Below are 27,831 nucleotides of genomic sequence, written 5' to 3'. Positions count from 1 at the left end.
ACCTGGTTATACAGTGGGACAGGCTGTGCCCAACAGTTGGGCAAGGTTGCTGACTTTGCTCTCTGATCAGGGCTGTAAGAAGCAAACGGCAACTTGCTCTGTTTCTCTGGCCAAACTTCCTAGAAGATCAGGACTGGAGCCTAAACCAGCAATTGTATCGGGCCTGTGAATTTGCTTCCCTGCCTGGCCAGAGCAGTAGAACAAGCACTATGGCCAGTATAGCTCATTGACTGATGATCTACATCAAACAAACTGCCAACCAGTATCTCTGACCAGATGAGGTCACTGGCTTGGCTCTACACATGGACAGAGCTATGGGCTGGGAAATCTCATTGAATGCCACTGAAAGCAGTAATGTGGGCTGCAAGGACCCTCTTCTCTGTCACTATCTGATCTCTTCCGGTCAAGCCCTGCCAATTCCCCTAGTGATCTCTATTAGGCAGAGCAAAGTAGCCCTCCTAGAAATCATCTTGCAACACTGGGGCAGCTAGATGTCCACCTTGGGTTCTCACTTTAGGATGTTGTAAGGATAAAGCTAGTGGTAAAGAACCTGCCTGCCAATTCAGGAGACACAAGAAACAGGTTTGATCCCTGGGTGTAGAAGATCCCCTGGAGGAGGGTATGGCAACCCACTGCAGGATTCTTGCGTGGAGAATCTCATGGACAAAGGAGCCTAGCAGACTACAGTCCATAAGATCACACAGAGTCAGACACGACTGAAGCAACTTAGCATGCATGCAAGGATAAAGGAGATGTATGTGAGGGGCAACATAGGCATGCGGTAGGTGACCTAGGAGGGGTCTTTCCCTCCTTGAACACAGAAACTATGTCTCACACATCAACAACTAATAGTGCTTTTATAGGTAGGTACACGAAAGAATTAAAATGAAATGGGTAAAACTTTTTATCCAGGTAAAATTACAAAAGTAAATTTCTTTTCTTTTTTTTTTATATGTATAATCTCATTTAACTCACTCATCAGTCTTACTATGCAGGAGATATTTACTACTCCCATTGTAGAGGTAAGGTATAAAGGTATATAAAGCTAAAAGAGATTAAATCAATAGAAAGGAAATTACTACCAAAGTGCTTTCTACTGTTAAAAATGGTTTCCAGAAATATATGCTCTCACAAATGAAGTAGCAAAATATGTTTCTTTTCATATAAATGAGAGCACTTCTTATGTATCACTGGGAAGAATAAGCCACGAGAAGAATGCCCCCTTTCTGTTCCTCACCCTTTTTATTACAAAAATAGTGACAGCCTACAGTGTCCAGGCTCCCCTAGGAATTAAGGCACACAAGCTCAGAGTTAATGTCTGGGTTGGGGTTTATTATATAGTACAGCTGTGTCTTTGAAATTTTACTTTCTTTTAAGGCTGATCATATATGGCACTTGGAACATAAAGTCTCTGTTATTCACTTTAGCTGATGAAATCATTTCTAGCTTTGTCTTAATCCCAAAGCTCTTTGTGGCATGTAGTAATTTCTATGCCCTTACTAACTGCTGGATTCAGATGACCTAGGTTCAAATACCAATCCTAGTTGTGACCTTGGGCATGCTACAGTACCTCCCCAGGTGTCAGATTCCTCTTCTGTAAAGCAGGGATCATGACAATCTACTTCGTTCTGAGGACTGAATGAGATAGATGTACAGCTCTTGGACCTTCCCTGATATATAAGTGACACATGAAAATTAACCACTATTATTGTGCACTCAGGCCCTTGCGAATGTAAAAACCTGCATACGCCCTCAGGTGTGCATAGTTATATCCCATGATGAGCAAGAGGGGCTCCCCCTGTGGGTCAGCTGGTAAAGAATCCACCTGCAATTTGGGAGACCTGGATTCCATCCCTAGGTTGGGAAGACACCCTGGAGAAGGGAACGGCTACTCACTCCAGTATTCTGGGCTGGAGAATTCCAAGGACTGTATAGTCCATGGGGTCACAAAAAGTTGGACACGACTCAGCGACTTTCACTCTCACTTACTAAACTGCTGGGTACTGCTGTAACTTTGTATCCCCCAAAGCTCTTAGCACAGAGAGCTAAATAAATCCTAAGTATTTGATATTAATTTATGATAATTTTAATAAAACTGAATAAATCTGCCTTTATCAATGAAGGCATGTCACTCACACAGGACAATCAGTTGGCAACTGTGAAGGTAAAAGCCAACAAAAATGCAGAAATGGATCACTGTGAAAGCCGAAGCAAGGGGCAGCCAAATGTAACTATATTAGCACTGGATTTCAATATTATAGTAAATGATAAATGTAAGAAATTTTTGTATTATCTGTACTTTGTATTGGCTATTTAGCTTATGAAAGTGAAGTTGCTCAGTCGTGTCCGACTCTTTGTGACCCCATGGACTGGAGCCTACCAGGCTTCTCAGTCCATGGGATTTTCCAGGCAAGAGTACTGGAATAGGTTGCCATTTTCTTCTCCAGAGGATCTTCCCAACCCAGTGATCGAACCTGGGTCTCCTGCATTGTAGGCAGATGCTTTACCCTCTGAGCCACCAGGGAAGCCATTTAGCTTATATTGTGATTCATTTTAAAAATCAGTCAAGATCTGAAAATCAATCTGGAGCTGCACTAGCAGGCTTCACTTTACTGTAAGAGTGGGTTCCCCCACTAATAGCACTGGGGCATCCATCTATTTTTTAAAAAGCATTAAAATGACTCTTTAACTTACTGTTGTCGTTTAGTTGCTAAGTTGTGTCCGACTCTTGCGACCCCATGGACTGTAGCCTGCTAAGCTCCTCTGTCCATGGGATTTTCCAGGCAAGAATACTGGAGTGGGTTGCCATTTCCTTCTCCAGGGGATCTTCCTGACCCAGGGATCAAACCTGCATCTCCTGCTTTGCATGTGGATCCTTTACTGCTAAGCCACCAGTGAAGCATTTACCTTGTTACAGTGATTTCACTGAACTAGACAATCTATTATCACTGATATGCAATTGATTTGTCCAACTTACAATAAAAATAAATCATTGAACAATATATTTTAAAATCAGACATTAGAAATTGGAGCACAGTGTGTCTCTAGTAGTGACTATCCATTTTTGCTGTGTATAGGAGCTTTGCCATGGAAACAATATTGCTTTACTGAGGAAATGATGAGATAAATATTAAAAGCTTATATCAAAACATCATCCACGGCTCTATGAAATACAAAACTAAATACCTGCCTCACATGTACAATCTGAGAATCAAGCATGATGTAATCACTGTTTATTAACAAATGCTGATAATGATCTGCCATCTGTACTAACAGACGTTATCACTGAATGGAGCCAGTCTTTAAGCTTCACTGCTTCTCTCTGCGTGCTCAGTCATGTCCAACTCTCTGTGACCCCATGGACTGTATAGCCGGCTCACCAGGCTCCTCTGTCCATGGAATCCTCCAGGCAAGAATACTGGAGTGGGTTGCCATTTCCTACTCAGAGGATCTTCCCAACCCAGGGATCGGACTCATGTCACTTGTGTCTCCTGCACTGGCAGGCGGATTCTTTACCACTGTGCCACCTAGGAATTCCTGCTTCTCTCTGCAATCAACCACAAAACAAACCACCCTAAGTACTTCAAAAGTCTTTAAGACTCACCTGAAGTAACATACATCAAGATTTTTTTGAAGTAAAATTATATGTTGAAAATCTTAAATAACTGTTTAGGATAAAACTAAGTTTTTATTTCACATTATGTGTTTTCATGTCTTTCTGTAGTCAATCTACCCTTTTTCCATGAAGTTAATGAATAATCCAGTTTTTTTTTTCTTCAACAAAGGTGAATGTTAGAGATTATTCTGACAATCATAAATTAATGAGTTTTCATTTTCTGTTTACAAGCTGAAAATCAAAAACTTCTGAGTGTTTATTTTCCTTTTAAATCAAATATATGCCAAATACATTTAAATTTAATAGCTATTTGTAAGCCTTAAAACATGCTGTTCCACCTATTAGTTTGCTTTGCGTGCTCAATATAAGCTAGGGAACAAAAGAAAACTGGCTGGGTAAATAATTATTAGTTTTAGAAAGAACAGCATTGTTACAGACATTCATTCATGACCCCATTAAACCTCACAAAAGTAAGTATAAGTTCCACATTTTAAATATTAGACTAGTGAGGTTCAAGGAACTTAAGTGATTTGCCAATAACTATACAGCTATTGGAGAAGGCAATGGCACCCCACTCCAGTACTCTTGCCTGGAAAATCCATGGATGGGGAAGCCTGGTGGGCTGCCGTCTATGGGGTTGCAGAGTCGGACACGACTGAGTGCCTTCACTTTCACTTTTCACTTTCATGCATTGGAGAAGGAAATGGCAACCCACTCCAGTGTTCTTGCCTGAAGAATCCCAGGGACAGGGGGCCTGGTAGGCTGCTGTCTATGGAGTCGCACAGAGTTGGACACGACTGAAGTGACTTAGCAGCAGCATACATCTATTACATAAAGTCTGGACTTAGCCCAATGGCTATACTCTTTTTGTGCCAGATACAAAATAAAACTACACTTATAATGCATGGTATTCAACATTCATAGAAACCAAAGGAGGATGATAATATTATTTTCACTTTACATTATAGATGAAGAAACTGATTCTTCAATCTCAGGGAACTTCTGCAAGGTCATGTAACTTGAAAGGTATTAACCCACAATTTAAATTCATAGCTGTGCTTTTTATAATCCTTTGAAGGAATGTGGCTTTGAAAGGACAAAGAAGTCTGAGAGAGCTAAATGGGAAGATCAAAAGAGGAATTTTTTTCTTAAGGCAAAATGCCTTGATTGTACTTACAGGACAGGGAGAAGATGCTGAGGAATGACTCTTGAAGCACTGATGCAAAAATTAATAAAGAACAGGAAAAATCTCTTGGATTTATAAGGAAAAGGTGATTTGGAAGTAAAGAAGGGCTTATTAAAAATAAACTCAAACTCTTATATCAAAGAATCACAATAAGATAATAGGATACATCTGTCTAGTATTCTACCTTCCTATCATCTGATGTCAAAAGCTCCTTTCTTATAGGAACACCATTTCACTTTTCAGGACGAGTTGATCCAGATCATTACCAGCATAGAGGTGAACTTAAGAGCTGGGCCAGGCCTATCAGAACACTTGAACTTCCTGACCTCAATAACCAACTCAAGAATGGCAGACCCCCAAGGGTAGGCCAACCAGAATCCTCCAGGGTTTTTGCCTGTTTGTTTAAGTGCAGGAGCTATAGCAAAAGATAAACATGATGCCTTCTAAATGAAGCTGTAAAACTTTTCAGATATGAAGCCAGGCCAACTTGCAAACTGCCTACTTTGTGCCCTGCCTTTATAAGTTAAGGCAATAAACTCTAAGCACAACAGAGATACAGAGATGCAGATTTCTGATGACAAAATATGAACTCTGGAATATCAAGCATATCAAAATCATCTCTGCTCTGCACTTCCCAGTTATGTGAGCCAATATATTTCCTTTTAAATTTAAACTACTTTGAGTTCATGTTATGTCACATGTAGCAGAAAGATTCCTAAATAATATCATGGCACAAATAGTTTTACTTATATAAGCATATAAAGACACTAGGACGCCTCTGTTTTGTTACCTCGGACTTTGTAGAATCTTTATGTTCAGGAAAACTAAGAAGCAGCTCTGCTTCTCATTTCTTAAGTTCATTTGTTAAATCTGATCCAAAACTTGCTTTTTTGGGGGGTGGGAACATTACAAGATTTGTAATTTTAAAATCTTATATTATTTTTAAATGTAACACACAGAGAAAAATACATAAAAGTTAAAATTATACTTTACAGAATAAATGATTAAGAAATATAAACAGGTTAGGAGCTAGAATACTGTTTACTCCTAAAGATCCCTACGTGTCCCCTCCCAGTCATGACTCCCAGTTTCTCCTGGAAGGTCATGATCCTGACTTTAACTGTATTGACTTCATTGATATTATCTGTACTTTCCATCTACATAGCATTCTAAGAAAACAGAGTTTACTTTTGTCATTACTGAATTATACTAAATGGAATCATACCAAATGATACCAATAATTTGCTTTCTTACTAAATTTCATGCTTGTATGATTCATTCACAATAGCCCATGTAATACAGGAATTTCCCAGGTGGTGCTAATGGTAAAGAGTCTGTCTGCCAGTGTAGGAGATGTAAGAGATGCGGGTTTGATCCCTGGGTTAGAAGATTCCCCTGGAGGATCACATAGCAACCCACTCTGGTATTCTTGCCTGGAGAATCCCATGGGAAGAGAAGCCTGGTGGGCTACGGCCCATGGGGTCACAAAGAGTAAGACATGACTGAAGTGACTTAGCGTGCATGCAGACATGTAGTGCAATACATTTCTTTCATTGCTGTAGAGTGTCCCACAATATGAATATACCACAATTTATCCATTTGACATCTAATTACAATGGTAATATTAGACTATGAGACATTATAATAATGGGCATTTGAGTTGTGTGATCATTATAAACACTGATCCTGTAGTATAAACTGTAATTACAATCCTATTTTAATACATGATTCTAGTGTAAAAGTAGTGAAAATGTTAACTACTCAGTTGTGTCCTACTCTTTGCAACCCCATGGACTGTGTCCCGCCAGGCTCCTCTGTCCATGGAATTCTCCAGGCAAGAATACTTGAGTGGGTAGCCATTTTCTTCTCCAGGGGATCTTCCCAATGCAGGGATCAAACCCAGGTCTCTCACAATGCAGGCAGATTCTTTACCAACTGAGCCACTAGTGTACAGGTTCTTAAATGTGACTAAAGTATATACTAAGAGTGGAATTGACTGGTATGCAAATCTTTATCAGATAAAGCAAAACTGGTTTCCAAAGGAGTTGTACCTAGTTACAGTTTTTGAAAAAATGCAATACATTTAAACATCCTGGCTTATCCCAAAATAATTCTTTTTGCAGTTGGAAAGCTTCCATACATATATATATATATATATATATATATATGTATGGGATATATATATATAAACATGTATATAATATATATACACACATATATACACATATATTCCATATGGAATATATATATATACACACACACATACACACAGTGATTTAACCTTAAAAAAGAACACAATCTTCTGAAAGTCTAAAAAGTATATGTTTGATTAAAAAAAACTTTAAAGCTGCTTGACAATAAATTTGTGAGAGAAATATATTGGTGTTAAAAATTATCTAAAATACTTTATATAGTATTTAGAATAAATGAATATACAAAAGGATATTATTTATTATGCTAATAATACAATGATATTAGTGATAATTATTGCATATTTAAAGGCAAACACTATAATGATTACAAGCAATCTGTGCTGTAACAGCTTTTTTGAACTGTAAATGATAAGTTTCTTATAATTCCATCAATGGATGTAACAGCATCTATGTGATAAACATTTAATTCTTCCAGTGCTTTACTGCAAGTTACAAAGAATATTATCAAAGCATCTAAAAATTTCCAAGCACCAGGAAAAGATATTTACTTCTTAAAACTATTCATACATGGAAAAACTTTAAAATTCTAAATTTTTGTTCTTAAACCTACTTTCATTTTTGGTCTTTCTTTCCTCTTAGGCAGCGAATGTGAAATATAAATGACCATGGGTGAGGAAGACAGCATCCCAGAAAGAAGCTGCTTCTGACAATGATTAATATGGAGCTGCCAAAGGATATCTGGCAGCAGAAAGAACCCAATGCTTATGTAACTGATAAAAAATTAGTCAGTAAGGCCCTAATAACATATCTCCCTGGAATCCGAGATAGTGTATTTGATGAATTGTTTAAGCTAGACTGTATTCTTCTACCTATTTAAACCATGGGGACAACATGAAATACAGAAAAGAAAAAATTATAGTTGGCTTCTCTTATTCAAATTGGTTAATGGATATATTGGTCTGTCAATGAAATATGCTGATTAATAGAATTATCACATATATTTTCAATAAAATTATATCTAATCTGTTTTTCACTAACATTGATTATCAGTTTATCTTTCCTCCAGGATTCTGAAGGCATTTCTATATTTCCAGTTATTTTTATAAGCAACGACAACAACTGTGTAGTTTTATTAAAGTAGAAAGTGTAGAAACTAGACTATATTTCTATTCATCTTGTGACACACTTTGGAGGCAATTTTGTTGAATATGTTTACAAGAGCTGACTTTCCATGACCCTTATAATAGAAGAGTAGATAATGTTAAAAAAAAAAAAATCTGGGTTATTTGAGTTTCTTAGCTATTTGAATCACTCTCTTTTTTTCAGGGAGAAAATATGTCCAAGTAAACATGAACTTAGAGTTAACTAAACTTCTGTTAAGTCTCAGAACAGATTTCCTAAAGTGATATTCTTCTCATTGAGGTTTAATAGATATAATGTGTTTCACAGGGCTAAAATGCTAAACTGTGACATATTCAAAGATTACTTTGTAGAAGACAAAGCTTCACTATCTGTGGCCTGAACATCAGCTTCTCATCAGAGTGATCATGAAAGGTCCTTTTAGAAAAATGATGGTTTTGAACCTTGGTGAAAACACCCATCACGGCTTACAGTCTCCAGCCCCTTGTGTAGGGACCTGACTATTCTAGATCTGCTAGGTGGTGTTAGTAATAGAACTAAGGGCCCAAGAATTTATGACTATAAAGTACTTATTATCACAGGAAATCTCAAGAATGTGGTCTGTGGAAATGACAAAAAAAGGACAGTAAAAGAATATCAAAAGACCATAAATAGATGATAATGCCACAGAGAAAGATATTGAAATCAAAGTTAGAATGAATAATCACAATAGAACAACAGTATGTTATTTTTTTCATTAAAGTCAAATGATCAGAATTAGGACCATGAATCTACTATAATTGTTCTTCATTTTCAGAATGCAAACCATAGAAAAAAATCCTTTTGTTTTAAACTTGGTCCTCTTTGCTGCATCTGACATTATACAATGCTGCTTCTCTGCTGAAAATCAAGAAACTCTTCAAAGATCCCTCTTCCTCATCAGCTCTTTAAATAATTGGCATTCCTGGGTTCTATTCTGTTTTTTTTCTTCTACTTATTTTTCTGAAATGATCTGATCCACTCTCATCATTTCAGCTTTGATTTCTCCCCAGAGTCAGTCTCCAGTATACAGCTGGCTGCTGGACAGCTACTCAGATGGCCCTCACATACCCTCCCTTTCCAAATTTAAAACTAAATTCATCATCAGCTCCTAACCTTTTTTCTTCCATTCAATCTCAATGGAAGTGTTTTCTACCTCAGCTCAAAATACCATAATTTACCCAGTCGCTTAAGCAATGAAATAAGACATGCTACTTTTGACCCTTCCTTTGTCAATCCATCCATGAAACCTACCAATTTTGCCTCCAGAAAAAACGTTTCATTCTTTCTTTTTCTCTAAGTCTCAATATCTCTCATTTAGACTGATATTTCCTAACTGGTATCTCTGCTATTGCATGCTTCTTTTCAATTTCATCCTCCATGTGGATATAAGAATTTATCTGAAATGAATATCTGATTGTCATTCCCTTGCTTCAAATTGATTGTGGCTCCTCATTAGGTACAGAACAAAGCCTCTATAAAGCCTACATTTCTTGATATTAAGAAGTCTTTACAATTTGTTCCCTGCCCATGTGACCATTTTTATCACACATCTCTTTCTCTCCATACACTTTCTTTTTTTTTTTTTTTCTCCATACACTTTCTACAGCAATGATATAGAAATTGTCATTTCACTGTTCCATTTATATATTGTGCCCTTTGTTTTGCCATACATTTGCTCACATAGCAATCTCTACTCCTTCTCTTATCCATCTTCTCTCCCCTCCGCCCAGCCTCATTTATGTCTTGGCAAAGCTACCACCTCCTCTAGAAAGTCCTTTCTGAAAGCTCTCCTCTCCCCTTACTCTCTGCATTGCTTTCACCTAGCACACTGTAACTCTTCCATAGTGACCATCACAAAAACAATGCAGATACAGGGAATGAATTAAAATAATAGGTATGTGCCTACATTGCCTGTGCCCCATTCCAGCCCATAAGGCCTTTGAGAACACAAACAATAAATTATTCATATTTGTAATCCCACATCTTAGCCCAGTACTGATAACTGATCCTCAATAAATGTTCTGTCAAATGAAGGTGACTAAGAGGAAAGAGAATGTACAAAAATAAATCACAGAAGAGGTAAAAGACTTTCTTGTCACATTCCTTCATGATGCTCTTGGTCCTGCTCACATTTGGGCAGATACCTGGACTTTCTCAATCCTAGTGGGTTCTAGTTAAAAATAACTCCGAACAGGTAATTTATTCCCTACCAGCCTGCAAAATTAATTCTATTGAGAAACTAACTGTCCTGTTCTTGACATCAGATCTCTTATTTTCTCACCAAAAGTACAGGCTTAAAAAGATATGCCATGTGTAATCTCCATCAGGTAACTGGAGACTAAGAAGGGAGGGAAAAAAAAGCAGAAAATAAAATGAATTTGGCAGTACCATGCCATTTATTACATGGAAAATTACTTACATGCAGCAGCAATACAGCAGCAAGAAAAGACTGTCCTTGACAGTACCCAATGTCTTCATCATAGACAGAGTAGGCCTAGAAAAAGATGAAAGGAAAGAAATATTATAAACATTCACAGATTTTAACCTAAGTGCTAGTTCACATCAAGCTGCCACTTGCTCTTATCCCTGGCCTGTCCACCACAATTTCACTGATCCCTCATCTTGAATGTGCAAGCCATTAGCATAGTGGGATCCTTCAAAGAGGCTGCACATTTCCTAAAGCAATTCTAGATGGCCCATTATCCCCAGATTCATCTTTAGAATCTGGAATAAAAAGATGCTCAGAGCATCTAAATTAATTTTTAAAGATACATTATGGTTTATGGTCAGGCAGACAACACTATGGGAGGCAAGTGCAAAAGGTGGAGGAGGGTAGAAGGGTTCTACAGTTGATGCGGGAATTCTAATGCACTATATGGGGGAACCCTGTAGTACAGATACCATAACCTAATAGACTCCCCCCTCAGATCACCCTCTCCAGCCTCTACATGTTCTCTGACTTTGAGGGACACTTACATATCTGTTGCATACTGTTTTTCTTTTCTCAAATAACCCTTTACAATATAAGAACCATTTATGGTTCCAGGGTAATACAAAGGTAGACAGTGCGGGCTATAGCTATAGTTTACTGACCCCTGGTTTAGAACAACAACAAAAATAATAATAATTCAGGTGCTCCCCCATTTATTTTTAAAATACAAACAATCCCAATTGTGCTGTTTAAATCCTGGACATGCACCCCATTCCATGTATCCTACCTATCTGTGGTGCTTCATTTTAGTGAAGCCATCTCCATTTAATGTACTTAATATAATACAATGCACTGTGATTTTATAAGTATAAAAATTCTTTCTGTCCAGGAAAATGGTTATCAAAGATAAAGAGGAACAGTTTATCATATCTCCCATATGCCAAGGGAGGCAGAGTATAAGGACTAGAATTCTTTTTTTTTAATTAAAAAATCTTTATTGAAATATAGCTTATAGTTAATGAAATGCATACCTTTTAATTTCACAGTTCCTTAAATAAGTTGAGTCATTCATGTAATTCCATCATTATAGAATATTTATATCATTCTAGAATGTCCCTCATGACTCTCTGAAGTCAAACCACCTCCACCCTAGGCTACCAGTGAGCTGATTTTTTTTCCACAATTATTAGCTTTGCATTTTTAGAAGAATTTCATATAAATGAATTAATATATACTCTTTTGTGTCTGACTTCCTTCACTCAGCATAATGTTTCTGAGAGTCTTCACTGTTGTTGAATGCATCAGTAAATCATCCACTTTCACTACTGATTAGTATTCCACTGTATAAATATATCGCAATTGGTCTATCCAGTCTCTCACTGATGAACATATGGGTTTTTTCCCCCTAGACTGGGGCCAGTACAAAATAAAGCTGGTTTGTATACACAAGGCTTTTTGCGTACATAGGTTTTCATTTCCCTTGGGTAAATACCTGGGAGTGGAGGTTCAAGGTTCAAATCCTAAGTGTATGTTTAACTTTCTAAGATATTGCCAGATTATTTTGCAAAGTGATTGTTCAGTTATTACCTCCACATCAGCAAAATATAAGAGTACTCATTGCTCACATTCTTGTCAATACTTAATATTGCCAGTCTTTTTCCTTTTATTAATTCCTGTGCTTTTGACTTAAATCTCTCTGATGGCTAATGACACAGAATGTATTATAACGTGTTTTTAGGCAACTGATACACCTTCTTTTGAGGCTATCTCTTTGAGTTCTTGTTCATTTCTTTAATTCGGTTGCTTATCTTATCATTGTCGATTCATGAAAATTCTTTATACACTCTGTTGACAGAATCATTATCTGACATCTGTATTACCAATATTTTTTCCCAGTGCACGGTCTGCCTTTTTATTGTTTTAATAGTGCCTTTTGAAGAACTGTTGTTATCTTTTAACCTTCTGCCAATGATGACATTATCACACCCTCTTCTAATGAGAGAAAAATTAGATCACGGAATCATTTCCTAATGAATTTTAAAGAAGCTTTTCTTCATTATAACTAGTTTCCCAAGCTTGGCCTAATTATAAAAACTGAAAGATGGATTACCATCCTTTTACTTATTTAATTTTCTTTGATTAATATAGTTTTATTTATGAGTCCTTATTTGTACTTTTATCCAAAGCTTATGGATCAGGGTGGGTCAGGGTGTGTGTGTGTGTGTGTGTGTGTGTGTGTGTGTGTGTGTGTAGAAGGATTACAGAGAGAAAAGAAAAGGAACAATTAACAAAGAAAGAGGGGAGAGGTTCTAATACTATCCTTATTTAGCACATCCCTGATGGTTCTCCATTACTTCTTTTTCCATGAACAAGGAACTCTGAGATTTCTTGATAAGACATCATGTCACATATATCATCAAGGCTTCCCTTTCTCATAAAAGACAGTCTAAGCTGAGGATTCCTTAAAACTGGGTATTTCTAAAGCCAATCATGCTTCATCAGCCCTGACATAATTTTGACAAATGTGTGATTCATCTTTATATATTTAACAGTTACTGAGAAGTGTGCTATGTACATGCGCAATTTGCTATGTACATGCACATGTTACAAGAGAAGTCCAACATAAAACAAAGGTCCACAGTCCACCAGAGGAGGAATGAATTCATTGAGACCCCACAAACTGTTCTCTAACTGGAGAGCTGAGGATAAAAGTACATATCAGCAGTGTATCGATCTTACTTTCTAATTGTGTTATGGCTTCGGATTAGGTTAGCCAAAAATGACTTTTCAGAGGCCACCTACTAAATAGATTTTATGATTCACAGTTTGAAAAACACAATGTTCTAGTACGTTCTTTCCCTTGGAGTTCTTCCCAGCAACTTTGGGTTTAGTCTAAGCCTTCTCTAACTGAGCTGAACCAAATCCGTTCCCTCTGTTTGAAACTTGCCTCTCTTCCGCGCCATACCTCCTTGTCCCACTCCTCACTCTAACTGCTTCCCTGGCCAGATGCCTGCTCAAACTGACTTTCAGAAATCAACTGAACAGCACTACTATAATGGAGAAGGAATTGAACCAACCTTCCCTCTGGTAACAAATTTAATCTATATACAGACAAAATATAAAAAATAACTACCTGAAAGCACTGAGCAAAAAGCAGGAGGAAGAAACTGGAGGGGAGAATAAACTTGGAAGAAGGTAATGACACTAGGTAAAATCCTCATTCTTTATGGACAGGGAGGCCTGGTGTGCTGTGATTCATGGGGCTGCAAAGAGTCGGACACGACTGACTGAACGAACTGAACTGATGGCTTTTGTTGGAGGCCATGTGCCAGTGGTGCCACAATGGAAGGATAAAACTTGGATATTAAACTATAGACTTACTGGCTTGAAGAATCAGAGAACAGACTAGGATGACTGTAACAGCTAGAAAGCAAGAGTAGAAATGCTAGGGAAAAAGTAACAGAAGAGAAGCCTTTACTACACCTAGTATAAAGTACAATACCCAAGACAACGTAAAACTGATATAAGTATAGACAAATAAACAAAATAGAATAAGAAGTCTAGATGTAGAGCCACCTTCATATAGTCATTTTATTGCAACAAGGTTACCAAGATAACAGTGAGGAAAGGAGAAATTTTTACATATGTAAAAGTGTAAATCTACAGAAATTGTTTCAACAAATGTACTCAAACAATTGGAATCCATATGGGGGAAATTAATGAACCTTTATCCCTAACTTTATTTCATATGAAAAAATTAATTCTAGATATACCATACTCCTAAATATAAAGTAAAATTATAAAGCTACTCAGGGAAAAGAAAGAAAGTTACATCTTCGTAACTTGGTAAAGGCAAAGGTTTCTTAGCCAGGACACAGAAGTTATTAACTATTAAAAAAAATAAATGAATACAATAGACATTAGCAAAATTTAGAAAATGAAAAGCAGAGACATGACTCTGTTGACAAAGGTCTGTACAGTCAAGGTTATTGTCTTTCCAGTGGTCACATATGGCTGTGAGAGCTGGACCAAAAAGAAGCAGAATGCTAAAGAATTGATGCCTTTGAACTGTGGTGCTGGAGAAAACTCCTGCAAGTCCCTTGGACAGCAAGGAGATCAAACCAGTCAGTCTTAAGGGAGATCAACCCTGAATATTCACTGGAAGGACTAAAGCTGAAGCTCCAGGATTTTGTTCATCTGATGAGAACAGATGACTCACTGGAAAAGTCCCTGATGCTGGGAAAGATTAAAGGCAGAAGAAGAGGGTGTCAGAGGATGAGATGGCTGGATGGCATCACTGATGCAATCAACATGAACTTGGGCAAACTTCAGGAGATGATGAGGGGCAGGGAGGCCTGGTGTGCTGCAGTCCATGGGGTTGCAAAGAGTGGACATGACTGGGTGACTGAACAACAACAACAGCACTGATTAAAAGATACCATTAAGAAAACAGTTACACTACAGACTGGGAAAATATTTGTAAATGTATCTAAACAAAGTCTTGAACAGAATATATAAAGAACTCCTCTAACTTGATATAAAAAACCCAATTAAAAACTGTACTGAAGATCTGAAAAGATACATCACAGAGAAATATCTTGAATGGTCATTGGGAACATGCCCAAGTGGAGAGGAGATGAAAATGGAGGCTTCTCACCTCTCTCACGAACACATCAAAAAATACACCTATATGTGGAACAGTTCTTACTGAAAACTAACTGGAGATTGGTAGAAAGACTACTGTACAACCAAGACTGTAAGAAAGACCCACACTGAATCAAGGAGGAAGGGAAGAGAAGTGATCAGACCTGTGCGCCTCGGAGCAGACTCAGAGGAAAATGGAAATTATACAGGAAAGAGATCCTCCCAGGGAGTGAATGGTTTGAGCCACATACTGGTGCCCCAATCTTAGGGACCAACACAGGGAAGATGAGCCCAGTGGCTGGTTGGAGGGACAACAGGACCAACAGGAGGGCTGTGTGAAGACTGGACTCTACTTGTGAGAAGCATGCACACATTTGCTTGCTCCTGAATCAGGACTCAGAGTATGGTTTGTAAACTGCATAAGAGGCTGGCCAGCTTCCTGAAGGCCACTCCAGAGCCTGCTCCAGTGCTTCAGAAGCCTTCTGGGTCTCAGACCACAACCAGACTACCACAGCCCAAGGCCTGACCTACCCCAAATGCCTAAACCAGCACCTTTAATACTCTAAGATACTTTAAAGTATTAAGATGGATTAATTAATTGAATCCAAGAGTAGATGGATAGAGACATCTGATAAAAGAGGTAACAAAATATTAATTATAGAATCTAGGTGATAAATTTATGGATGTTCACTGTACAACTCTTTGAACTTTTCTGTGTATTTGAAAATACTTTGTAACTTTTGGGGGGAAAATGTTCCTATACTCTCTTCACTCTGATCTGGACTACAGACTACTCTTCTGGCTGGGGGCTCCCATGGGAATTTTATATATTCAGTCAGCAAGTCACTACTTACTATCTTATTATATAATCAAACATTGTGCTGAGGTAGACACAAGGATGAAAATATATGGTCCGTGTTCCTCAGTTCAGAATGTTATAGAAGAACTCAGCACGTACAATGAGAAAGTACACAGTGAGATGAGTTCCAACCAGAGGGAAAGGGTGCATAACCAAGCCATAGTGCACGGAATGGAGATAAAGGCAAGGGAAGCATTTCAGACAAGGTGCTACTGTCTTAGTCATAAAGAAGAGGATGTGACCAGAACTGCTGCAAGCTTGGCCTCACATTCTTGAAGGAAGAATACTGAGATTCTTCAGGCATGCTGCATGGTCAAAGGCAGACGATGTACTAACACTGTCCCACATTCTCAATCAATCCTCACAAAACCTGTGAGATGACAAAAGTGATATTGAGAGAGGGTAATTAACCTGGGCAAGGACCCAAATCTTCTCAAATATAGAGCCTATATACATTACACCTTTGTTATATCACTGCTAGAGACTGTGTTCTCTCAGAGTTCATATGTTGAATCCCCAAGTAATGGTTATTTCGAGGTGGGGCCATTCAGAGTTGATTAGGTCCCAAGGCAGAGCTCTCATGAATGGTATTACTGTTCTTAGGAAGAAGATTCAAGCGCACTCCCTCACCTCTGCTGCCACTTGTGGACACAGCAAGGAGGTGGCCATCTATGAACCAGGAAGTGAGTCCTCACCAGACACTGAAAACTGCCAGCACTGTGGCCAACGCTTCCCCGCCTCAAGGACTCTGAGTAGTAAATGTCTGTTGTTTAAGCCCCTCGGTGAGTGGTGTTAGACTGTGAGCAGAACTATTCTTTTTAGACGTTTCTGTGTTTGGATCCATGTTAAGAAAAGAGGGTCCATCTTCTGATTTGCCTTGGGGTTCAACAGACATGGAAAATCACATTGCATACTCTCAAGAAAAAAGAAAAGAGACAGTCTGATCAAGGACAGCTTAATATTTTTCAGTCCATAACTTCTGGGTTTAGGGAAGGATAGGTTTTAACTTCTTTATGTAATATGCGTGTTTATTAACATACTGAGTACAAGCTAAAACTTAGACATGAAAACATAGATAGCTGTTAAAGCTTAATCATGGTGGTGCTAACACGTACATATAATTTAAGTTCTCCTAATTAAAATCAGTATGGTGGGGGAAGGAGAGGTTGGAAAAAATTGAGAGAGTAGCATTGGAATATATATACTACCATGTATGAAATAGCTAGCTAGTGGGAAGTTGCTGTATAACACAAGGAGCTCAGCCTGGTGCTCAGTGATGACCTAGAGGAATGGGATGGGGGAGTGGAGTGGGAGAGAGGCTCAAGAGGAAGGAGATGTATACATACTTATGGCTGTTTCACACTAGGGTATGGCAGAAACCAACACAACATTTTAAAGTTAATTATCCTCCATTAAAAATAAATTCTTAAAAATTAATAGAAAAAAATTAATATGGAAAGTTTTTTTTGGAAAGTTTTTAGTCTTAGAGCTAGATTGTCTAAAGCCTTATCGACAACCTGTTTCTCCCCAAACACTCTCACTCACATGTCTTTATCAGATTGATACAGAAAATATAGAATGGTGTTTCTCTTTTGTCTCAGAAATGCGCAACATACTGCACTATTTTATCAAACAATCACACTTACAGATAGACAAAGATGAAGGAAATTCAGACTCACGGGAAGAATGAAATCAGAAGATGCTCTTTAACAAAACAGAAAGGCTGCTATGTGGGCATGCAAAAAGGAATTAAACTTCTAAAACAGAGTCTCATTCAGCTTCTTGATACTACTAAAGTACTGATGTAGTTGCTGACTTATTGGCTATCAATAGACAGTAGTTAAGTTTATTGGTTTTAACCATGACATGTTAAGTGTTTCTTTAAACTCTAACCTAAATATTGAATTGTCTCACAATTTAATATAGCTCTGAGAACAGGAAATACTAATTTAGATTTCCCTACTTTAATAGGAGCTTGACATTTATGTAAAGCAATTTTTCATTTATTAATATTAGATGAACTGTGAAGTCTATCACTAACTACAATGAACTTCTGCCAACATGAGACAGAAACAAACAGATAAACAAATCAGCCTTTGAATTATCGCTCAGTAGACCTTAAATGAGTATGCTAGGGAGAAAAATCCAAATATAAAATATGTAGAATAAATTCACTTACAAACTAAAAAGAGATCTGATCTCACACAATCTGAGAGACAAAAAAAGAGATACCAAAGAAATACTATTTTAAGTAACGCTACAATAAGCTAAATGAAAAGAGGTCACAAAGTGACAAGAATCATTAAAACACATGGTTGTCTAAAAGTAGAATAACATTTAAAGAAAAGATTACTTAATATAGCACAAGAATATAAATGGCTTTTCAAATAATTCTTATCATTAATTTTTCTAACAAATAACCAGTAATATTTAGTAATAACTACCATTTTTCCAGATATTTGTGTTGCGGTGCTTAGATGCTCAGTCATATCCAACTCTTCGCAACCTCATGGACTGCAGCCTACCAGGCTCCTCTGTCCATGGGGATTCTCCAAGCAAGAATAGTAGAGTGGGCTGCCATACCCTCCTCCACAGGGTCTTCCCAACTCAGGGATTGAACCCAGGTCTCCCACATGGCAGGCAGATTTTTTACCATCTGAGCTACCAGGGAAGTCCAAGGACACTGGAGTGGGTAGCCTATCCCTCCTCCAGGGGACCTTCTCAACCCAGGAATTAAACTGGGGTCTCCTGTATTGCAGGAGGATTCTTTACCAGCTAAGCTACCTGGGATATGTAAGTAATTTATTTAACCCTTACAACAACCCTCTGAGTTAAGCACTTTTAATATTCCCATTTTATAGAAGAAAAAACTGAGGGAAAGTAAAAGTAAACAACTTGTGCAAGGTCACCCAGTTAGTAAGCAGCAGGCCAGAAATGAAACTCAGGCAGCTCCAGTCTTCAAACTAAGACCTGGCTTCTGAGCCCAAGGCCTTAGCTACTGTCAGTATACAATCTCTAGATCTCAATGACTGTTGACGTATGTGGTACAGTTTATGTGAGCAAAACAAAGACTTAATGATAAAACATAAATTTTTCTTTTTGCTATGTAATCAATGAATGTTCAGAAGCAAATCACAGAGAGAGCTTCAGCTAAAGAAGAAGAATGTTAACACAAAGTTTAGGACCGTGGTTGACTTTGGTGAGGGAACACTGAATCTGAGAAGAGTACCTGGGAATATTCAAAGATATTGATAATGATATATTTCCTAAATTGTATGTACAGGGATGCTGCTTCTATTATTGATTTTTTTCCAAATCATAAATACAAATTATGTTTACTCATTTGAATGTATGATACATTTCACAATTTTTAAAATTTGAATATATTTAAAAATATGTCATAATTTTAAAAATTGATAAATTTTTAAAATGACATGTTTCATAATTTTAAAAATTTAATTAAAGTTTTTTAAAATGACTTATTAGTAACATTCCATTTCACTGAATGGAACACAGCACTGGTTTATGCTAAGATTTCAATTTGGGTGACATCTCTAGAATATAAATTTATGAAAGACACACACTGAGCTAGAGTTTAATATAATGATTCAAATAGTAAAACAAACAACTAATGAAAGCTGCTTTTTTCGGAGAAAACTGTACATGTATGGCTGATTCTCATTACTTACCCTAGTTATGCTCCATGAAGTTTCTTCAAATACTGAATCAAGCAGATACTCAATTCCTATCCCTAGGGGATACAGTGTCTTGGGCTTCTGCAAGCCTCTGGTCACAACTGATCAATATACAGCCTTGTGTTACATGTGTTTCTACTTAAATACACCTTTTAAAATATTTATTGACTCATTAATGCTGAAATCACAGCCAACAGTGTTTTGCTCATGCCTGAATGAAGTTGATCTAACACATGTATTTCCTCCACAAGGCACATCACAGCCTCTGATGCTTAGCAAAACAGGTAGCACTTCAGCACAACACGTGGGGAACACTTTAAACAGCAAAATCACCAACAACAAAATCACCAAAAGCACAAAAACGAGGTACTAACTACACTGCAAAAAAGACACTGGTATGTAGTATGAAAGCTGAAACAAGAAGGCAGAGCATTACCTAGTTGCATCTGAACTTGGCAGGTACTCACTTATCAAGCAACTCAGACATTGTCCACAGGCACAGCAGTGAATGACCACAAAAGCACCCAAAGTATGAATTTTGACATTACAAACAAATCGTATCAAGTAGGTGAATCTGAAAATATGGAATCTACGAATAATGAGGATCGACTCTGTGTATGTGCGTATTGATAACTATATTTACCCATGTCTACATATCTTCTTGAAGTTGCATATCTTTTGGGACACACACACACATAAACACACAGGCATATCCAAAATTAAGTTGAACCTGTTTATTTCTGAATAAGTCTACAAAAAGTTAATCAATACAAAGCATTTTTAATTAATAAAACCAATATTGTTATTGATTAGAATAATATATTATTAGTTTTATTAAGGACCACAAACACTAGAATAATTGAGTAAATGAAAACAATGTGAATGTAGCCCCATATATAATTTGAAGTTTTAAAATTTGATTATAAATCAATATTTTATTAAAAATTTTCAGTTCTCAATTTCCTGATCACATTCCTTTTCACACAAACCTTTAGAATATTATCACTGACATATTTTTATTTATTTCTTTACTATTCAGTACCAGTAGTCCACAGTAATGAACCACTCATTAACCACTATTTTCTGTGAAACTCACCATGTGTTTTACCATGAATGCAATGCAGTTAGGTTATCAGATTAGCTGGAATCATTAAATTAGTGCCTAACTACAGTGACCAGGACAATAACTCTAAAATCATTTATTGCTGGGTTAGAAAAAGCTTAATCAAAAGTTTTCTACTAGTGGATCTGAATGCCAAATACTTCAAATTTCAGCTCTGCCATTTACCAGAATTATTTCAGTTCCCTAAGTTTCAATTCTTTTGAGGCAACAAATATTTTTTGAGCGTCTACTATGTGAAAGGGTGATCTAAGCAGTGAACAAAAAGGCCAAAAATCTTTGCTCTCATAAAATAAGCCTTCTCAGCAGAAAAATCTAACAGCCTAAATAAATAAATACCATCATAGAAACAAAGATACCCACACGTATGTTTGAACTTATTACGCACAGTGGGAAAAAATAAAGCAGGGAAAAGGGCTAAGCAGTGCTGAGTCAAGAGGAGATTGCAATTTTAAGCCAGGTGGTTAGGGCAAGCCATACCGAGAAAGTTAACACTGGTGCAAGAAGTCGAGAGAGGCCAAACAGCAAGCCACAAAGATCTCTGGGAGAAGACTGTTCCAAGCAGAGGGGATAGCCAGTGTAAGGACTCCACTGTGTGAGCAAAGCTGGCATGTATGGCTGGGGCAAAATGCATGATGGAAAGAGTACTATTACATGATTCACAGCCCTGTAAACCACTATAAAGACTGGTTTTTACAATGAATAGTATAGAAAGCCACTGGAAGCAGAAAGATCAGGTAAATAATTATAGCTTAGACCAGTGTTGCTGAAGTGGAGATAGTGATTAGACAGTCAGGTCCTGCATATATTCTGAAGACAGAGCCAAAAAGGCTTTCTAAAGGACAGGTGTGTGGTATCGGGAAAGGAAGTCATGCACGGCCTGTTGACCTTTGCATGGTTGTAAAAGCACCATAGGCCTGGAACGTTTCCACACATGGAAATAAGGAGCCCTCACAGCTTGTGCTGAGCTTACTGTCTTGTTTGGGAGTATCTTTTCCTTTTCTAGCTTGATGTGTACTTCATTGTCCTGCTGAAGTGTGTGTGTGTCATATGGTGCCTGACCAACCCCACCATTATTATCTAGTCTCAGTGAAGACGGAACATGGCCCATCCCTGCAGCACAGACCATCTCCCTGCAACAGTACAGCTGGGACTCGCTCACTACACGGGGCTGACGCTCGCTGCTGAAGCTGACTTCGCTCTCTCTTTTCTCTGAGAGTAATGCATTGCTCCTTCCAATGCCTGTGTGAGTCATATCTTTCTTAGTAACCCCAACATCTGCAAACCACACAGTGGGTTGACATCCTGGGGCTGCTGCCCCTGATGGGTAGGGAATGGTTGCTACTTTTTAACAAGTAGTGTAAGAGAAAGAAAGGAGAGTCCAGGATGATTCAAGGTTTCTAGCTGAGTGCCTGGAGTTACTACTAAATGAGACAGAAAAGACTGTGATGATTCTTTCTGATTTGGAATACATTTGTTTTCTGACCAGACCATTTTCAGAGCAGTGATACAGGTGAAATCCTCACTGATACAAGTTTATGGCAGAGATGGAGAAGAAGAATTGGTTACTGCCAAGTACAGACAAATCTTCTGAGGACTTTTGTGATAAAGTGGAATAGATGTTTTCATCTATAACACAAAGGTAAATATAGAAACCATATTAAGTTTACTTGAGACTTAAACAGAGTGCCGAGTACATAGTGAAGTGCTGAATAAATGGTAGCAATGACAAGCTGACATCAAGAAAGATTATTATGCCCTTTTCCCAAATATCTCATTTGAGCCATCTTCAAAATGAATGTGAAGCTATCTGAAAGGGGTCTTACTCACTACTAAAATTCTTATGGATTCTTAGGTTCACTGACTTCTTGAGAATCATCAGTTTTCTATAGATGGCCCCCTCAAAAAACTCACAAGTTTGTTCAGATATGTAAGTTGTACCTTTTTTTTTCACTCTTTGAAGCCAGATATTCCAATGTAAGTCTAATATATCTTCATAAACTCTCACAAGTAAAACTCAGGAAAGACAGAAAGGATAATAAAATTCATCTGTAAAACATCATTATTCTACCCATTTCCTTCTTGATGCCATTAGGGAGAGAAAGACACAGAGAAGGGTAAGCTGGCATGGAATATCAGACCCTAACCAGGATTTCTGGGCTCCAAAATCACTACACACGGTGACTGCAGCCATGAAATTAAAAGACATTTACTCCTTGGAAGGAAAGTTATGACCAACCTAGATAGCATATTGAAAAGCAGAGACATTACTTTGCCAAAAAAGGTCCGTCTAGTCAAGGCTATGGTTTTTCCAGTGGTCACGTATGGATGTGAGAGTTGGACTGTGAAGAAAGCTGAGCACCGAAGAATTGATGCTTTTGAATTGTGGTGTTGGAGAAGACTCTTGAGAGTCCCTTGGTCTGCAAGGAGATCCAATCAGTCTATCCTAAAGGAGATCAGTCCTGGGTGTTCATTGGAAGGACTGATGCTAAAGCTGAAACTCCAGTACTTTGGCCACCTCATGTGAAGAGCTGACTCATTGGAAAAGACCCTGATGCTGGGAAGGATTGGGGGCAGGAGGAGAAGGGGACGACAGAGGATGAGATGGCTGGATGGCATCACCAACTCAATGGACATGCGTTTGAGTGAACTCCGGGAATTGGTGATGGACAGGGAGGCCTGGCGTGCTGCAATTCATGGGGTCGCAAAGAGTCGGACATGACTGAGTGACTGAACTGAACTGAACCAGGATGACAAGACCATCCATGTGGGAAGTAGTGGCTGACAAAGTGAGTACATGTGGGGTGACATTCTGGCACAGGCATTAGAGCCTGACCATGGTAAAGAGGCTCTCTGTGTAAGAGAGAAGTGACAACAGCAAGGGGAGATTGGTCACACACAGCAATGTTGATCCAATGGATTAATATTTTAAGGATAATGGGAGCTGGGTTTCTCACTGTCAGAGAAGGGAATTACCAATGCAGGACACTAGAATTAATCCTCTGGTGTTGGACTGAAGTTGGTTTTCAACACATATAAACCGATATAAAAACAAATGTGGGCAGTATACATTAGCAAAAAAAAGAAAAGCAAAGTAAGCATCTCCAAAAAGGCGCTTCTCCTTAACAACAAGAAAAATGGCAGAAACTGTTATAATCAACTTTTTCAGAGCTCTGGATATTGGACAAAGGTCTGCAGCAGCAAAAAAAAGAAAAGCAAAGTAAGCATCTCCAAAAAGGCGCTTCTCCTTAACAACAAGAAAAATGGCAGAAACTGTTATAATCAACTTTTTCAGAGCTCTGGATATTGGACAAAGGTCTGCAGCAGCCTGAGGGACATTTATTCCAGAAAAGCAACTGAATTTTGGTAAGAGTGAGGAACTGTGTGACATTTTTAACTTGCCATAATCCACCCTCTGCTCCGTAGCAACATGACGACCTTGAAAACTAACAGCTTGCATTCTGCAAACAAGCAGCCTAGCAGTCACCAGAGGGAGCAAAATGGGACTAGAACTTCCTATAAAGACCCACTCTCAGAAAATTATCATTATTTGACCTGTCTATTGATTCTCCAAAGAGTCTACCTGCAAGGTTCACTCAGGAGGAAAGCCTTTTCCCTAGGGGCATTTGTCAAAAACAATTACAGACAAGTTAAACATGGCCACTGCCTAAGGTGATAGATGAAAGTTGGAGAAGACAAGAGACTAATCAAAAGGCTTAAAGATAAAGCTTGGAAACAAGATGTCCATAAGGGTTATGAAAGATTCAGATATATTTTTAAGAGTTTACAGGGCCATACCTATGAGTAAGGTTTTAGAGATGCCCAGAGCTTTATGTATGCTTTAGGAAAGGCCTGAGACAGTTTTAAAATCTCACCTCTGGCTATCCGTGAGATTCTGCACAAGTAGAAAGTCAACTGACTGATTAAGTACTGAAGACATACCGAAATACATACACACGGCCCCATGGCAAAGACTGAGAAACTTATGGTTACAGGCATTTAAGGAAATCTCTGTCTGAACACTAGCTAATCACCAAGTGGAGACTTCAGTGGCCACAAATGACAAAAAATATAGACTTCACAGAATTAATGCATAAAAGTTACCAACCAAACTACATTAACAAACAATAAAAGCTGGCAAACCCATAGAGACAGAAAGTTCAAAGACTGTCAAGGGCTGTCAGCAGAGATGATGAGGAGAGACTTGTAATGGATACAGGATTATTTTTTGTAGTGATGGAAATGCTCTAGAATCAAATAGTGGTGATTTTTTTCATAACCTCTTAAATATACTAAAAACCACTGACTTGGTTCACTTATTCAAAGGGGTGAATTTTATGGGATGTGAATTATATCTCAATAAAAATGTATGTTTGTGTGCATACACATGCTTATATATGTCTATACGTGTATTTGCATTTCCCAGCCCTGCTCACTGTGGTGACTTGTGAGAAATGACATCCCAAAGCAATGAATACACCTAGCAGATCTTGGTTTCTTACCATTTTTGAAAAAAGAAAACAGAGCTCCTTGGAGAAATGGCTAATTGTAGAACTAGGGCAGAGAAAAAAGTCTTGGGACATCTTTCTGAAGCAGAAAGAAAGGCAATGCTCTAAGAATGACGGAGTACATCTATCACTTGAAGGTCTTAGAAGTCTCCTGCTGTCTAATTGGGGACAATCTGAGCACCAAAACAAATAATGCAAGTGAGGGAACATAATCCCCTGAATAAAATGAAGATTCACGAGTCCAGGTGACTACAGTAAGTAATAAATAAATGGGAAGTCTGATAAGGAATGAGATATTTACATAGCTACAAACTGTGTCACACAAAATAATTATCAATTACAAAGTCAAAAAGAGTAACTTCATATCAGAGAAGCCTGGTAAACAGTATCTTATTTATACAATCAAGGTAAAAATGGGGGAAGCACCCATATCTGTGTGCTACCTGGGAGAAAGACGTTAGAGCAGAGAATTCCTTCTGTGTTGTTTCTGCCAAAAACGTATAACCTAAATCTAACCATGAGGAAAAAACAGGCAAATGAAATTGAGGGACATTCTAAAAAATGACTGGTCTGTAATCTTCAGGTCAATAAAGTGAAGGAAAGAGTGAGAAGTTGTTCTAGACAGAAGGAAATCAAGAAAGCAAGATAATCGAAGGAAATATGTGATTGTAAACTAGATTCCTTCTCTATATAGGATAATATTTAAATAATTAGTGAAACCTTGATAAAGACTAAAGCTTAAGTGGTAGGAATACAGCAATGTTTGCTTTACTGATTTGGATGCTGTATTCAAGTCACGTGGGAGAATATTCTTGCTTGTTAGAAAACATCCTAACGTATTTGGAAGTGATGTCGCATCATGTTGGAGAATCACTCTCAAACAGTACAAGAAAATAAAATTTTGTACCTGCAACTTTCTTCTAAGTTTGAGATTGTTTAAAAAATATAGAGAAATATGGAAATAAGCATACATATATATAAATAAATTTGATAGGATCATTTTTGCCTTAATTCTAATAATAAAAACTTGGAGCTTAAAAAAAGATTATTAAGCTTTTCCTAAATGCTGATAAAAAGGGAATATCAACATAAGCTCTAAAAATAGATTCAGTGATATGAAATCATCTAAACACTGATGACAATAAATGTAGAAGGCTAGATGTCTCACAAATATTCACTAACAAAGCAATTTTCTTATCTAACATAGCTGGCAAGATTCCTAGATTTAAGTTTCCTTTTATATAACACTTTAAAAAAAGCCCCTGGCAACAATTTAAAAGTGAACTGATATACCCTTTTGTTTTTAAGGAAATGTAAAGTAACTGCCATATCCTTAAAAAAATGTTTTATGTCCTTGTTATAAGAAACTACTGTGTGATTATGGTAAATTACTCGGAGGGTTTATACTCTTGATTTTTAAAAAATGGTACATAAAGGGCATCAAAAGGAGGAAGGACCTCTACAAAATAAAGAAAACCAGCAGCCACGTTCTAAAGAAGTTTAACCTGAATAGTCGTTATGAATAAAACTGCAGAAGGAAATGGTAGAAATAGAGAGCTTTTTCAGAGTCTCTGTACATTAAATTTTCATCTGAAATATCAGTGTGGTGACCATGAAAATGCACTTCTCAGATCTCCAACATCAGGGAACATATTGACCAAGGGTCCCAAGCGGTTGCACCAAGATCACACCTGCCATGGGCTGCTCCCAATTAGTGACTGAGCACAGCAAGAACCCAAAGGCAGACCAGCTTCTGGAAAAAGTGGGCGCTCACAGGCCACCCTAGTGGCTTTGCCAAACTTTCCTTAAAAGTGCACTACATCCAAGACACTTCCATCTGACCCTCTTCCCCTCCTCTCTTCTTTCGGGGTCAGACCAGCATGGCTCACCCAGCTTCCTTCCCATTTTCTCTTACAAACACTTCCCCTAATACATTTTTTACACATTTAATCCTGTCTGGATGATAGGCTTCCTACAGGACATGGAATAACACAGTCAGTTGCATTAAGTCAAGACTGATGAGTCAACTATATTAACACCGGATAACCAGTACTGACTGCACTCCGCAAGCAGGGACAAAGGAAAAGAAAATGTCAGAGACAGCCTCTTCCTTCCAAGACTGAACACACTGCAGAAAAGACGTAAATGAAACTAATCAGATAATGTTCAAAATATAATCCATAATAACCTAAATTGTGCAAGAGTATTTTTAATCTCTAAATCACTGTGGGTAGAAGTGGGTAGGACAAGCTTCACAAGGGAAGTGGGCAACTAAGAATTGGACAGATGGGAAGGAGGAGGAGAGCAATTCAGATTCACACCCTTCCAAGGTCTTTAAGACATGCGAGAAGAGGTCTGGTTAAGGAGGAGGCTTCAGAGTTATAAAGACATTGCCAACTGCATAGCAATTAGTAAACAGGAAGGAAGTGCCCATAATTCTATAGCTAACTAACTCAGA

General features: G+C 37.9%; 1 protein-coding gene across 6 annotated transcripts in view; it reads right to left on the bottom strand.

Moving 5' to 3' along the window:
• RABGAP1L (RAB GTPase activating protein 1 like) overlaps window positions 1–27,831 on the bottom strand; it is a 726,671-nt gene that overhangs the window by 282,902 nt on the left and 415,938 nt on the right. For all 6 annotated transcript variants that reach the window (XM_042229119.1, XM_027975891.2, XM_060396625.1 and 3 more), the window contains one exon: window positions 10,536–10,610. In XM_042229119.1, coding sequence (XP_042085053.1) covers window positions 10,536–10,610 — 75 coding nt within the window. The remainder of the gene's footprint in view (window positions 1–10,535; window positions 10,611–27,831) is intronic.

This window comes from Ovis aries, chromosome 12 (assembly GCF_016772045.2).
Source record: "Ovis aries strain OAR_USU_Benz2616 breed Rambouillet chromosome 12, ARS-UI_Ramb_v3.0, whole genome shotgun sequence".
NCBI lineage: Eukaryota > Metazoa > Chordata > Mammalia > Artiodactyla > Bovidae > Ovis > Ovis aries.
The sequence above is the reverse complement of the archived record's forward strand: the minus strand, read 5'-3'. Positions and strand labels throughout refer to the sequence as shown.